Here is a 13,734-nt window from a genome sequence, read left to right on the forward strand (position 1 = left end):
AAACAGAGGCTGGACAAATACTTCTCAGGGATGCTCTAGGCTGATCCTGCATTAAACTGGGGGTTGGACTAGATGGCCTGTATGGTCTCTTCCTACTCTATGATTCTATTAGTAATTGATTTTTTTATTGTAAAAATAACTTCAAACACACACACAGCAAAACACACAGAACCCAATATACCCAAGAAGTAGGAAATAAAAGGAATAGGGGGTGGACATAAGGATGTGAGGTTTCCCAGGGGGAAATATATTTTCCAATCAGATAAGCGATGTTCAAAGATGGCAGCTGCAGAAGAGAGTGAGAAATTGAACCAGTATGAGTGGGGGTGCATGCAGAGTTCAGGACACACACAAAATGGATGCCACTTGGGGGTATATTTATACCCAGAAATGTATCCTGAGGCGTTATGACTTCACTGGCCACCAAACATTGCCAGGGACAAAGGCGTGATTGCCTTTTGATTAGTTTAACAGTTTGAGTAAGAAAGGAGGTGGAAGCAGATAGGAACAATACCTAGGTTCTTCCGATTAAGTATTGTTAAGTATTTCTTATAGATTTCCAGATGAGTGCAGATGTTTTGGGAGAGTTTTCCCAAGAAGAGGGAGATGACTCAGAGGGGTTTGGCGTTACCTATTTTGCAACTTAATGGTATTAGCTGGACATCTGGGTATGTAAAGGAATGATTCCAAGTTCCCTGAATGGAGTTCTAATTACTGAGGTTTTGCTATCAGCTACCAGGTGGCCTGCAAGGCGAGTGTTAACACATATGCTAAAGAGGCTGTTTCCTTCTCATTGTTCTTGCAGTTTCACCTGGCATAGGCCTGGGGGAGGTTGGCAGACAAGCCTGTACTTGCTGTGTCAGCCCTAGAGTTGTCACAAGGATGGCTGCCCAAAAACTTCCATTTTGTGTGTGGCTACACAGCAGTGCCCTGTTTTTTTGTGCATTCACTCCAGTCCTGTACATCTCTCAGGGCTGTACCAGGTAATCTAGGGTGGTCCAGTGGGGTAACAACAACATTTATGGAGATAACCAACTAGGAGGCATCACAGCTGCTGATCATTGGGCACCCATGGCTGGCCCCATGTTCCTGGATGGCACATTGTGGACTGGGCCCACCTATGCAGGCATGCTTAGAGAGACAGTGCTGGGGGGATGGGGCCCCTGTTTCCTCCCTGGGTTGCTGCATCTTCTATTTGGTAAGGGCCTGTGCCTTTAGGGCTGTAGGGTGGGGGTCATGTGTCTGGTCTGGTGCTGCATTGGCCTCCTTCCTTCCCATCCCACATGTCTCTGAGACCAGCCCCCCTCCGCCCCATGGCTGCCACTCAGTGACTCATTGGTTCCCCATGTCCATCATGACTGTACCCTCGTGCCCCCTTAATGTTGGTATGGGAGCAGCCTGTGTGGCCCTGCTGCAGGGCCATTTGCTTGATCTCTGGCCTGTGAAGTTTCCTGTTAGGGAACCGTCCAGTAGAGATGCAGTTGCATTGGTGGCTGGCTGCTTCCACAATGGTGTGTGTCAGGATTGTGCTGCCTGAGCAATTACATTATGTGGACAGCTTCTGAAGTAGGTAGAATTGCATTTTGGAAGACAGAACAGGCAGATTAAATTTGACTTTATCAGATCACCACTATAATTCAACAATTTCAATCATTTACATACAGTGCTAAAAAGGAGATACGCATGTGACTGGTGCAGCCATTATTTTGCATTTTCATGTAACATCCAAAGAGAAAGTCATGTAGTGAGATGTTTAGACTCCCAGTGTTGATGTAGGTTACATGTGTGATTTTTTTCCTTTTAGACAGAGAAAAGTAGAAGACTAACACATACATTTGACATCTGAAGCCACTCTGTACGATCGACTTTACTCCATCAAAAATATTTACAGATAAAAGATGGAAAGTGGTCGAGGAGAAGCCTATGTGCTTGATACATATCTGCAACCTATTACTTCCTGGATAATCTGAGCAGGTCTTTAATTGTGTTCAACCTGTAGTCAGATTAATTTTCTATTAATAACATAGAGGAAATATTTCACTCTCCTTAGGTATTTTTATTTACTGTAAACTGTCAGAACTTTAGTCCTTGCTTGATATGTTTAAGCATCTAAAGGATAAAGTTGTAAATTAGTTTGTGAAAGCAGATATAGTATTGTAAGGAGATAAATTATTACTCCATGGTATTGGTACTACTTTTACATCTCAGACAGATGAAGAAATGCTAAAGGGATTATCTGTAAACAAAGAAATGTCCCTTCTGAATATATAATACAAGTACTATTATCTTATTTTTATGTCACAAATAACATTAGATATAAAACATTTTTCATAAAGGTTCATTTAAGTTCTGCATATAAAATTCATTCTGAGAATTTTTCAGAAGTAAATGCCTGCCTACAGTAAGGGATTGAATAGGGGAACATAATACTCACAAGACATGTCACAAATGCTAAGAATGTGTCATGGTGCTAGAGCTCCAGTAGCAGGCATCCTAAATAAAATATTATGTATACGTTTTGGTAATCACAAGTACAAAATAGTAATCTGTCCTTTAATGGCCTGCTAGAACAATTCTGGGAAGATCAGTCAGATTTAAATTGTTGATGAACTGCTAGCTAATTCAGCATGACTGAATATTAAAATGAAAAGTGGTAGACATTGCAGCTAACTTCCTAATGATGACATTCAGGTACACACTAATGAACTAATCAAAATGTGTGTTTTTTCAATTGTTGCAGATATTTAAAGCTAGCAATATATTGATTAATATCAACATTTCCTCACTAAAAGTATATGTGGTTTCAAGATAATTGCTCACTGATGTGATTGTTCATTTTGTTTGATGATCTGTCAAACATTAAAAGAAATTTTATAGAAATCACTAATAAATTTAAAGTAGAACAGAAAGCAATTAATGTCTTATACACTACATCCATTGAGATAAGCATTCCAATTACAAATTTCATTATTTCCTCCAGCCACTTTTATGTTGAATACTGTGTTTTATTGCCAGATACCTGACAGCCAGATTGGAAACAAGCCACAACTGTCAAAGTATAACAGCTCCAGCTATTTGAATCTGTTACAGTGTGATGTTTCTCAAGAAAATTTAATGACGAATGTGTATTCAGAGTGATTCAGTGCATAAGAGGGATGCATGGGATTTAATTACCCTTATTAAAAATAAGGAAGGGAATCTGCATACATGTTCCATCCTATTAAATGCAAGATAAATTATCTTTGTTGTATGTTTGTTTATAAGAAAAAGGGGGTTTCATGGTGTTTTCGAGCCAAGAAGGAAGGAAAAGATCATGCAATTGCATTAAGAACACTTCTTAAGCATGGCAAAAGTAGGTTTCTTTAGTGATGGCAGTCAACTTTTGACACTTCTGCTCACTGGCAGAGATAAAACAAATACTATTAACAACTGCAGATTATTATTACAGCAGTGGGTGAGGAACTATTTATATGCACTTACACTCGGGGACAAAGTAGCCTTGGGGAGATGGAAGTCACTAGGTAAAGCAAAGATTTGTCAGGTATTCAAGGATATCCCATGTAAGTTTTTCCAGTGTTTTCTGAAAGCAACTATGTTAATAGTTCATACTATTTTTGAGCAAAGCAAGTAATGTGTTTGACACCGGACAATTTGTAGTCAAATATTTTATCCATAAAATGATTGCATGTCAAGACTAGACAAGTCAGATGTTTAGTAGCAAACATCTATAGTAGTTAGTAATTCTTTTTCTCATATTTGAAGGAAAATAAGAGCTTAATTGCAGTTTTGTTTTAAAAAGGAAATCATGGAGGCCTTTCTACCAGTGAAGGATACATTAATGTGATTCTTGAAATAATGCATTTTAAAAAATCTTGACTATCTATACTTTTTTTAAAAAAATGCTGATTAGTCCTGCCAAGTCAGAGGACTTAAAGGTAAGAACCTTTAAAGTCTCTTGTGGTCTTGTGTTGAGACTCATAACTTTTGCCACAATTTTTTTTTTTATAGCTCCACCTAAAGTAGTAGCCACAACCAAATAGGCATTCACAGTGGTGGCTCCTGGTCTGTGGAACAATTTGCTTCTCTGGTTCACTGGAACAGGAATATTTGAGCTTTTATGGGATGACTGTGCAGACCAGGGGTCTGGAGGTGCCATGGTGCCCACCAACACTTTTCCTGGCACCCGCCAAGTGTTCTTTTAGAAAGTGGTTGGGGCCAGGTGGGTTCTTGCTTCTGATAGGCAGTGCAGATTAAAATGACATTTTAGCAGCAGCTGCCACTGCAGTATCAGTTTTATTCTCTCGCTGACTCTTCTTTCCCAGTGTATTTTTAAAATTTACTCCTCTTGTCCCCTGGACTCCCTCTGTGTGTGGTTGGCTCCAGCTCTCATGGTGACCATTTTTAGCCCATCTCCCACAGGGACCATTTTGTAGTGGAGCTCACCGCTCTGTGTCAGAATTCCAAAGGTGCCCACAGGCTCAGAAAGTTTGGGGACCCCTGGTGTAGACATTTATTCACTAGGCCTCTGGCAATTAGGATACCTGTATCTTCAAGAAATTCCTAATCTCAAATTCTATTACCAAGCCACTAGACTAAAATGGATGAAAGATTGGTTTTTAAACTCCGATGAAAATATAATACCTAGTATAGAACAATTCTTTGTAAAACTGCCATTAAGAAACTGGGCCTGGGTTAAGAAAGAAAATAAGAAGAAATATTATAGAAATGATAATACTTTTATTAATGCAATACTTCAGTTATGGGACCAAGTTACAATTAAATTGTCACCATTTGTATCACCGTTAGCTTCTGACGGTGACAAGGGAAATCGGGAATTTCCCCCTCTGAGAAAATTAGAATTTGCTGGATTCAGTGAGTATAGAAATTGGATTACAGATAAGCAAGTAATACCATATAGTGAGATTAAAGACTGTTGGAAATGTAACGTTACAATTTTTGAGTACCTTCAGGTAAGAGTATACTTAGGTGAATTGCTAAGATATGGTAAATCTATTATAAGAACTTTAACAGAATTTGAAAAACTGTTGATATCAGATGGTAAAATCTCATTTTCCAGTGTATACCTGATTTTGTTGAAAGTGATGTTTAAACCTGACCTAAATTTTCATAATAGCTGGTGTAAAAATGTAGGTATTAAGCCAGATGATTCAAAATGGGAATTCATTTTTAGTCATGGTACAAACTTTATAGTTAGCCTCTTATTTAAAGAAAATTTGATGAAAATGGTTTATAGATGGCATCTACCACCTTCAAGGATGGCAAAAATTTATAAGAGAGGTACCAGCAGATGCTGGTTTTGAAATAAAGACAATGTAGATTTTTTTTTCATATGTGGTGGGTATATATACAGGCATCAGTCTTTTGGAAACAGGTTGTAAAAATTTGGATTGGGGAAGCAAATTCCAGAAACCTTGTTGTTGAATTATCTTCGTGATATTCCGAGAGATCAACAGATAGTTGCTTTACATATGATAAATGCAGCCAGAATGGTCTTTGCTAGGCAGTGGAATCAGAAAGCTTCCCCTAAGATACATGATTAGATATCAAAAATAAAGGAGATCTATTCCGCTTACCAAAAAATAATGATATTAATAGTGTAGTCCTCTTATGGGCAAGAATGATTCAAAGAATGGAAATGTCCATTTTGTAATAAGTTATAATTTTGGTTAAGTGAGAAGGAGTTACTGATGTAGAGCTGTAAAGTATTTTACATGATTTTATGTGATTATGTGACTATCTTTTTTCGTTTGTGTATATATCTATTGTTGATTGTCCATTAAATTAAAAAAAGATAATACCAGCACAAGAGACTTAGTTGCTATCCTTAGTTGACATCATGTTGCATATCCTGTTAACATAGCACGACATTATAGGATTGCTACTATAGTTCAAATGGAAATGCAAATAAGAGATGATAATTTGTTTAAATATATACAAGGAATGGCAGTGAGCAGGTTCTGGAAGGTTCAGCCTTTGGTCCTGACATAGTTTTCATTAAGTGGTAATATGTGACATTGGAATTCACATGTTTCTATCATAGTGCTGTACGGGCTGAAGAAGAGATCAGTCTTTGTCCAAAAGGTTAATTCATTTGGTTTACAGTATTCAGATATTGATTTTAGACTCACTTGTGAAAACACCCTTAGATTAAATGGGTTTGAAATGCATCTGGTAGAGAAGGTACAAAGCCATAATAGCAACTGTTTTGTAAATCTGGTAACTGTTTTTCCTTTTCAGAGGATCAAATTCCTCGTGGCTTCCCCACCATTGATATGGGCCCACAGTTAAAGGTGGTTGAACGCACCCGAACGGCCACTATGTTATGTGCAGCCAGCGGCAATCCTGATCCTGAAATAACTTGGTTCAAAGATTTTTTACCTGTGGACACAAGCAACAACAATGGGCGCATCAAACAGTTGCGATCAGGTAAGGTCTTGTTACTGTTTGCACTAATGCTCAGAATTGTTCTTTCTTTTTCCCCTGTTCTTTTAAAATTTATATTATTTTTTAGGTAATGATTCTTCCTCCTCTTATATTTTTATTTTATTTTACTGAGTGTGTTGTCCATGCCTGTGTTGTTGTCATAGCCTGTTTCCAAAGTCTGTTTTTTTTGTGTGCCTCTTGCAGCTTCTGTTTATTCCACATTGCTCACTGCTGTGACTGTAGTTTTGATATTTTTCTTTTCTTTACTGCTTTTCAGCAGTATTTGACAGAATCATTTCCTCTTCTATCCCTATCTACATTTATTTTTATTATTATTATTTAAAAACAAATTTATTTCAACATTGGACTTCATTCAGAACATGCAAGGAGTACCAATGGTTGTATCCATCCAATCCCAAACTTTCATTATCTGATGCTCAAAATATTCTTATAAAAATTGTGCTTTGTGCCACCTTTTCAATATTTTGAACCCACCAAAGATTAGCCTGTTTGGACACATTTGCTTTCTGCTTACTAGTAAATGAAACACAGCATTTTTCTCCCTTATGTGTACTGTCTAACCAAAACAAAAATAAAAAAGTCCTCCAAGTAGCCTATGAAATTTTTACTGGCTGAGATTTTCTGATACAATTAGCCACAGTAGTCTGCAGCTACGCTAAAGCTTCCTGAATATCATAGTGTCTGGATCTACAGAAGCCTGCCATTCATGTAGAGTCCAGCTTTTGCCGCTCTTTCTCTTTGCCCGTTTCACTTCCCTGAGGAATCCTGTCACCCTACCTCCTTTATGCTCTCTATAGCTTCATAATAAGATAACTTTAAATTTACTAAGTTGAAAGCTTATACCCATATAAAAGATAATCGAAGGGGGGTATAATAAGCCGTTTACTTTAGAAATGGTAGCAGTTTACTATAGACATCAGTTGTATAATCCACCTGTCTTCCCAAACTTCTAAGCTTTTTGACCTGTCCTGTGATGTTAAGCCGTCTTGTTAACTGACTTCTTTGCTTGTTGTCAGCAGAATTGTGTAGATTAAACTTCTGTTAATGTAAAATTAGAAGTAATTTTCACATGTGACATAGATTACTTAGTATATAAAGCTTTAACTTGAAAACGTTTGTGCCAAATTATAAGGAATATAATAATATTTTTATGCTGTCTTTCTTCTCTCCGTATTTAAATCTCCAGAATCTATTGGTAAGTGCTTAGTTCTGAAGCGCACTTCACCCCCACTAATTTTCATATGCAGAATACAATGATTATGGTATTATAATGATGATTATTACTCTTAAAATGCATGGCATGCATTTTACTAACAGTCAGTGTAGGCACTGGACCTCTGTAGTGGCACACACACTGCTCCACAGAAATGTTGTCGTATCAGTCTTAGAAACAGTTGGTTAGAAGGAACCATACACATAGTCGTAGCACAAAAATGACAATATTTCAAGAAGTGTTTATTACCAGATAGCCTTCAGTATATCCTTTTTTCTCTGTCTCTTGCTCTCCATATATATATATATATATATATGGCTCTCACTTAAATAGAGTATCCGATATCTCTTCCTAAACTATGTATTAAATGTAGTGCTGTAAAGGTTTTCTTTAAAGATTTTAATCCTATACAATATATTTTTAACCCTCTCTAACTGAAAATCGTATGGGTGACAGTTCTGCCCTGCCCCCCAAAACGTGATGGCCTTTGCCCATTTTGGTATATTGTTATTATGTATTTATAATATAATAATTGTACCTAAATATATATTCCTGTTTTTAACAGTATAGAAATTCAAGTTTCTTTTAAGATCTTATTTAATTCTGTAATTCTAATTTGATTCTTCTTCCAAAGCCCTAGCCTCCTCCTTCTCGTACTAATGCTTCTTCTTTCTAATCTTATTTGCATTCATATTATCCACCCAGGTGGTACACCAATAAGAGGTAAGAGTGCTGAACTAACGTTCGCAGAATGATCTTATTCTTTCTGTCCTTTCATCCCTCTCATTATTGTCCTTTTAAAAAAGTAAAATCATTACAGACATGTCTATCATCTTTAGTTCTTCCCTTTGTCCTATTAAGTTATTATCAGTGACTGTCATTTTGTGATTTTTCTACCATCCTTTTTAATTTCCATTTAAAAATTGTGTTTGTTCATTCCTTTATTTTCCTCCCAAAAATGTTACTTTGTGATATGCTTTAAAGAAAGCATATCCAGGTCTCCAGGCCACAACCCAGTCACAGCGTACCATTTGTCCCTCTTTTTCTTTTTTCTTCTTCTTTTTCTACCTTTTTTCTTTTTTTTCTTTCTTTTTTTTGGTCCAAATGGAGCAAAAAAAAAAGATCATTTTTTTCTTCCTTAGCTGTTCTTGTTTTGGACCAAGTCAAGATGGTCTGGAGAACAGTTGCAGACATGCAGAAGACAACTTGGAATATCTTCTTTTTAACTTTGTCTTTCAAAAAGGTTTCTTTTTTTCTTTTTGTTCAATTATATTTTTTCTTTTAACTTTATAAAGTAAACAAACAAAAAACAAACACATTCTTCCCCCTAACAAAGTACAGCAACACTATATTTTTTCTTGGATTCACCCTTCTCTGGATTTTTGGATCCTTCTGATCTTCAGGCTTTGAAAATGGAAAGGTTGATGTCTATTCTTGGTGGTATGTGGTATTGCTGGCTTTTAATAATTTTATTAAAATGGTTCATGTATTTTGTAATTCTTGTTTTGTATTTTTCTTGGGTTTTGTGACACCACACTGCTAATCCCACTTGTGGATTTTGATGGGTGTCTTAGGGGGCCCTTCCTGAGGTCCTCAGCAGTGGTTGGTTGCTTCTTCCTTGTTGGCTTGGCCATGCTTTTTAACTTTTTTTTTTGCCTTCTAATTCAACTGCTCTTGTTTTTCAGCATACGCACTAAAAGATTATAAATCGTGACAAAATGTCTTTCTTTTTCTTACCAATCTGCATGTCTTTAAGGGAGCTTTGTTTCTTTAAAAATATTTTGATGACTATAAATGACTAATTCAATTTCTTTTTTTCACTTCAAGCAGCTTTTTTTGTACTTGCTGCACATTTTTGGCCTTCTTCAGCGGAAGACTTTCTTGAACCCATCTTCTCACTTTTTTTTTTTTTTTGCTGAGCGCCACCTCCTTTTGTATTCTCTTTGCTGCTCAAAGAAATCAAATTAATTTAGTCAACTAAATGGTGACATCCCAATGACCTAATCTTCTTTGTTTTATTTTAAAGCCACAATCCCTTGAAGCAGTCTCACCCATCTTCATTTTAACAGTAGGAGAAATAGTACTGTGCTAGAGAATTGTTTGCCAAATGCAGGTTGTTTGCTTGTAAAAGATTGATGATGTGAAAAAAAATAATCTTTGTTTTTTTCATTACATCATTTTTTTGTCTGTGCCACCTTAGCAAGAAAATGACCCGGCGTTGAGTGGACCTTCGCATACAGGGCTTTTCATTATTATTAAGTGGTGTGTAGCTAAGAGATTGAAACCGTTCTTTGACCATCTCTTTGGCAATATATTTTATATCCATACAGGTGCCCTCCAAATTGAATTGAGTGAAGAGTCTGACCAAGGCAAATATGAGTGTGTTGCAACCAACAGTGCGGGTACCCGCTATTCTGCCCCTGCCAATCTGTATGTTAGAGGTAGGAATGACATAACCCTGGTATCCACTCTTCATTCAGGCTCAAGGGGTGTAAAGATACTCATGGGGTCTATGCCATAACTACAGTAGAAGAGAGAAGTGAGAAGGCAAAAAAGTGAAAAGGCAAAAAAAAAAAACAATAAGGGGAAAATGTTTTAAAAGCTTAGAGGAATGATTGGGAGAAATTATATGAATAAAGGTACTTTTCAGTCCAAACTTGCCCCTGTGACTTAAGGTTTGTAAGTATACCAACATTTTTATTTCCTAACTTCTACTTTTCCTGCATTGTTTATTGAGCTGAATGTTGCATTGATTTGGGGAGGTTTCAGTTTTCCTTTATTTGTTTTGTTTTGTTTATATTTACAATGTGATTGCTTGCTGTGCAACTAATTTAGCTCTAATTAAAACTCAGGGTGTTGAGGAGCATAGCCACATGACCTCTGCTGCTGAGTTGCAAAGGAAAAGTTCTGAGCTTATAATTCTTTGGGAAGAAAACAATGGTGTAGCCTTCTTATTTCTGTTTCTTTAAGTGTAGTTTTATACAGGCTTATATTTCCTCTAAATTGATGCCTTATCAGTAAAATGTAGTCCCTGGCACTGCTGTAATGAATTAGCTGTTCTTTTATTCAAAAGAGAGTAGAAGGAGAATTACTTGTTTTACTGTTAGTTATGAATTAGGAGGATAAATTCCAGTAAACATATTCTTGAAAAGTAACAGGCATGATTGATTAAAAAAAAAAAAAAAATTTGGGAAGTGTTCCTTTTGGTTTTATCTCTTCTATACATAGGGTTGCCAACCTCCAGGTACTCTCTTACTATTACAACTGATCTCCAGCCAATAGAGATCAGTTCACTTGGAGAAAATGGCTGCTTTGGCAATTGAACTCTATGGCACTTAAGTCCCTCCCCTCCCTAAACCCTGCCCTCCTCAGGCTCCGCCCCAGAAACCTCCTGCTGGTGGCGAAAAGGGACTTGGCAACCCTGTCTATACAGTGCTTTCTCTTTGTCACAGTTTTCAGTGCCTAGCTCTTAACTGCATTCTGTACAAGAACATAGTGTCTAATATATACCCGAATAACCCTAGCTGCCTACAAAGTATAAGAGTAGGTTGGAAAGGCAGCCAAAAAAATATTTTAAACTCATACAGCTTTCACCTCATTACTTTAGTGTGGGGATATTTTAAACAACTTGGTAAAAAATCTGGTTTAATTATTTTCTGGTTAGACAGGGCTCAAAGGTTATTAAGGCCTCCTTAGCTATTTGATCCTTTTCCTTTCAAAATAGTGTACTGCATGAGGCATGTGTACCATTATTATCTGCAGGGGATTCCTTTTCAATGTGATGCTAGTTTCTAACATCATGATAGCTACAATAAATTTCTTAACGGTCAGGGCTGAGGTAGGAAGGTTTGATTAGAGCAAGTAGAAGATATTAAAGTAGCAGTTGAAAGCCTTGATATGGCCTTTTTACTCTCTCTGTGTTTCCCTTGTTTTTCTCCTTTCCTCATTTCATTGTGTTCTGCATCAAACCCCCTACATCCCTCAGAGCTGCGAGAAGGTTGGTGTGTTTTTTACTTTTTTACCCACCTTACAAAACTATTAATTAAACCAATAACAAAGAATACAAATGAAATGAATGTAGCTGCATTGTGGCCTTTTTAATTTTTAAGTTAATGTTATGTTTAAGCTGGGAATGCTCTGGTCATGGCTTTTAGTGTGTGCTGGTATCTAATTTTTGTGCATGATGAGAGAGGGAGATAGCCTGTATGCATGACAAACCTGTAACTTTGAGGTCTTGTCAATTTGGTCAGTGTTCCTGCTTTTTCTGATTTTATTTCCCTTTAATTTTGTGTTTATACTGATGCCTGCTGGTTCAGGAATGACTTCCTACAATTGTTCCTTCAAGCAGCCCAAGCATGAAGACTAAAACTTTCCTATGTCTTACTTAGTTACTTACTTATAACATTACTATGTTCGGTACTACAAATTATGCACTGCCTGTCACTTGCTTTGTCTGACCTCTGTCAATTGGCTGCAAAAGGCATGTTTTGCTCTTTGTTGTCCCTATGCCTGACCCATTCACTCATGAGGCCATCACGGTAAGCCCCTCTAGAATCCATAGACATTCTCAGGCATTCACATCAATCCAGTGGGAAGGTTCAAACTAATAACATGTTTGCTTTGTGTTCTCCAGAGAGAGTTCATCCCACTTAAGCTCTGGTGAAACTAAATTCCCATTGATTTCAATCCTGTTTAAGTCTCACTGCCTTTCTATAAACCGCATAGCTATGTATTTATTTTGCTAAATCAGAGAATACACAATTATCTTGTTCAGAAGGTCCACACAATTAAAACACATTATTCTTAGTCCATTGAAATGCTCAAGTCAACATCTACCTGCCCCTGCAACCTCTGTAATTGTCATCATACATGCACACACACAGAGATTACTTGAAGCAGGAACACTGATCTGTTATTGCCTGGTAATTTTCTCAGTGTTGTGTTTGCTTAAATATTAACTACTCTGTTAATGCAATGCCCTGCTGTTATGTGTGTTAGATATACTGTTCCTCATTTTGTACACACAGAACTGCATTTAATAGTATTATTAATCTTAGCAGTTTATTTTGCTTCCCTTCAATGTGAACACCATGGAACCTGGAATGTTTAATGTTTTCCTCCTTCCCTACCACCTTATACTTGCTTCATAACAATCCTAAGCTTAATTAAGTATCTTCCTACTTCCAATTCTATCCTTACTTCCAATTCTTTTCCTATTTCTTTTGAACTGTCTGACCCCTACATTTTAAAAAAATCTTCTCTATCCCATTATTTCCCTCTTTAAAAGTGTTTTCAGTTGCCACAAATTTTCCTCTTTCACAGTTCTTTCCTAAGCATGATTCTTTATAGACTGTGTTATTTGCTTGCCTGCATGACAAAACCCAGTTCTCATACTGGCTTTGCTTTGTTTCTTCTTCTCCTGTGACTATATATATATATATAATCCTATATATATATAGACTATATATATATCTATATATATATAGTCCTATGTTAGTCCTATGTTTGTTACAGTGTTAGTGTGAGGTCTTGAGGCTGCATCCACTTTTGAGTCTGAAAGCAAATCAGAATTGCATTTTCAGTGTATGTAGGTGATGTGTTTGAGGGCTGTGATGTGACAATGTGTTGCGCCACATTTTTTCACATCCACTGGAAGTTTGCAGCATTGAAGTTGTTTTTGAGATTCAACTGAAGTATGCTGTTGACCCTCCAGTTTTCTGTTGTGCATATATATATATATATATGTATATATATATATACACACACACACAGAATATACATGCATATGTGTGTGTATATCTTTTGCATGGTGTTTGTGTATTGTTAGTATGCAGTTAGTCAATTGTGGGGCCCTGCTAGATCTGAACCAACTTTTGTATGAATTTGGTTAAAAGACACTGATAAGTAAATGTAAAATGATTAATGTGTGGGTAATAAACCTGTTTAGCCTGTAAAAAGATTTTGGCAAATATGAGCAATAATGAAAGATTTAAACTGAAATGCATAGTCTTGTGTACAAGAATGATATTTTCCAATTTGTATTACTTACTAGAGTT

At 36.7% G+C, this 13,734-nt stretch overlaps 1 protein-coding gene across 11 annotated transcripts in view; it reads left to right on the plus strand.

Moving 5' to 3' along the window:
* LOC130477124 (receptor-type tyrosine-protein phosphatase delta) overlaps nt 1–13,734 on the plus strand; it is a 619,168-nt gene that overhangs the window by 360,292 nt on the left and 245,142 nt on the right. For 7 of the 11 annotated variants that reach the window (XM_056849115.1, XM_056849116.1, XM_056849118.1 and 4 more), the window contains exons 5-7: nt 6,259–6,447; nt 8,384–8,401; nt 10,009–10,119. In XM_056849115.1, the coding sequence (XP_056705093.1) occupies nt 6,259–6,447; nt 8,384–8,401; nt 10,009–10,119 (318 nt within the window). The remainder of the gene's footprint in view (nt 1–6,258; nt 6,448–8,383; nt 8,402–10,008; nt 10,120–13,734) is intronic. The other 4 variants (XM_056849121.1, XM_056849123.1, XM_056849122.1 and 1 more) reach the window with 1 other exon arrangement.

Source organism: Euleptes europaea, chromosome 4 (assembly GCF_029931775.1).
Source record: "Euleptes europaea isolate rEulEur1 chromosome 4, rEulEur1.hap1, whole genome shotgun sequence".
Classification (NCBI taxonomy): Eukaryota; Metazoa; Chordata; class Lepidosauria; order Squamata; family Sphaerodactylidae; genus Euleptes; species Euleptes europaea.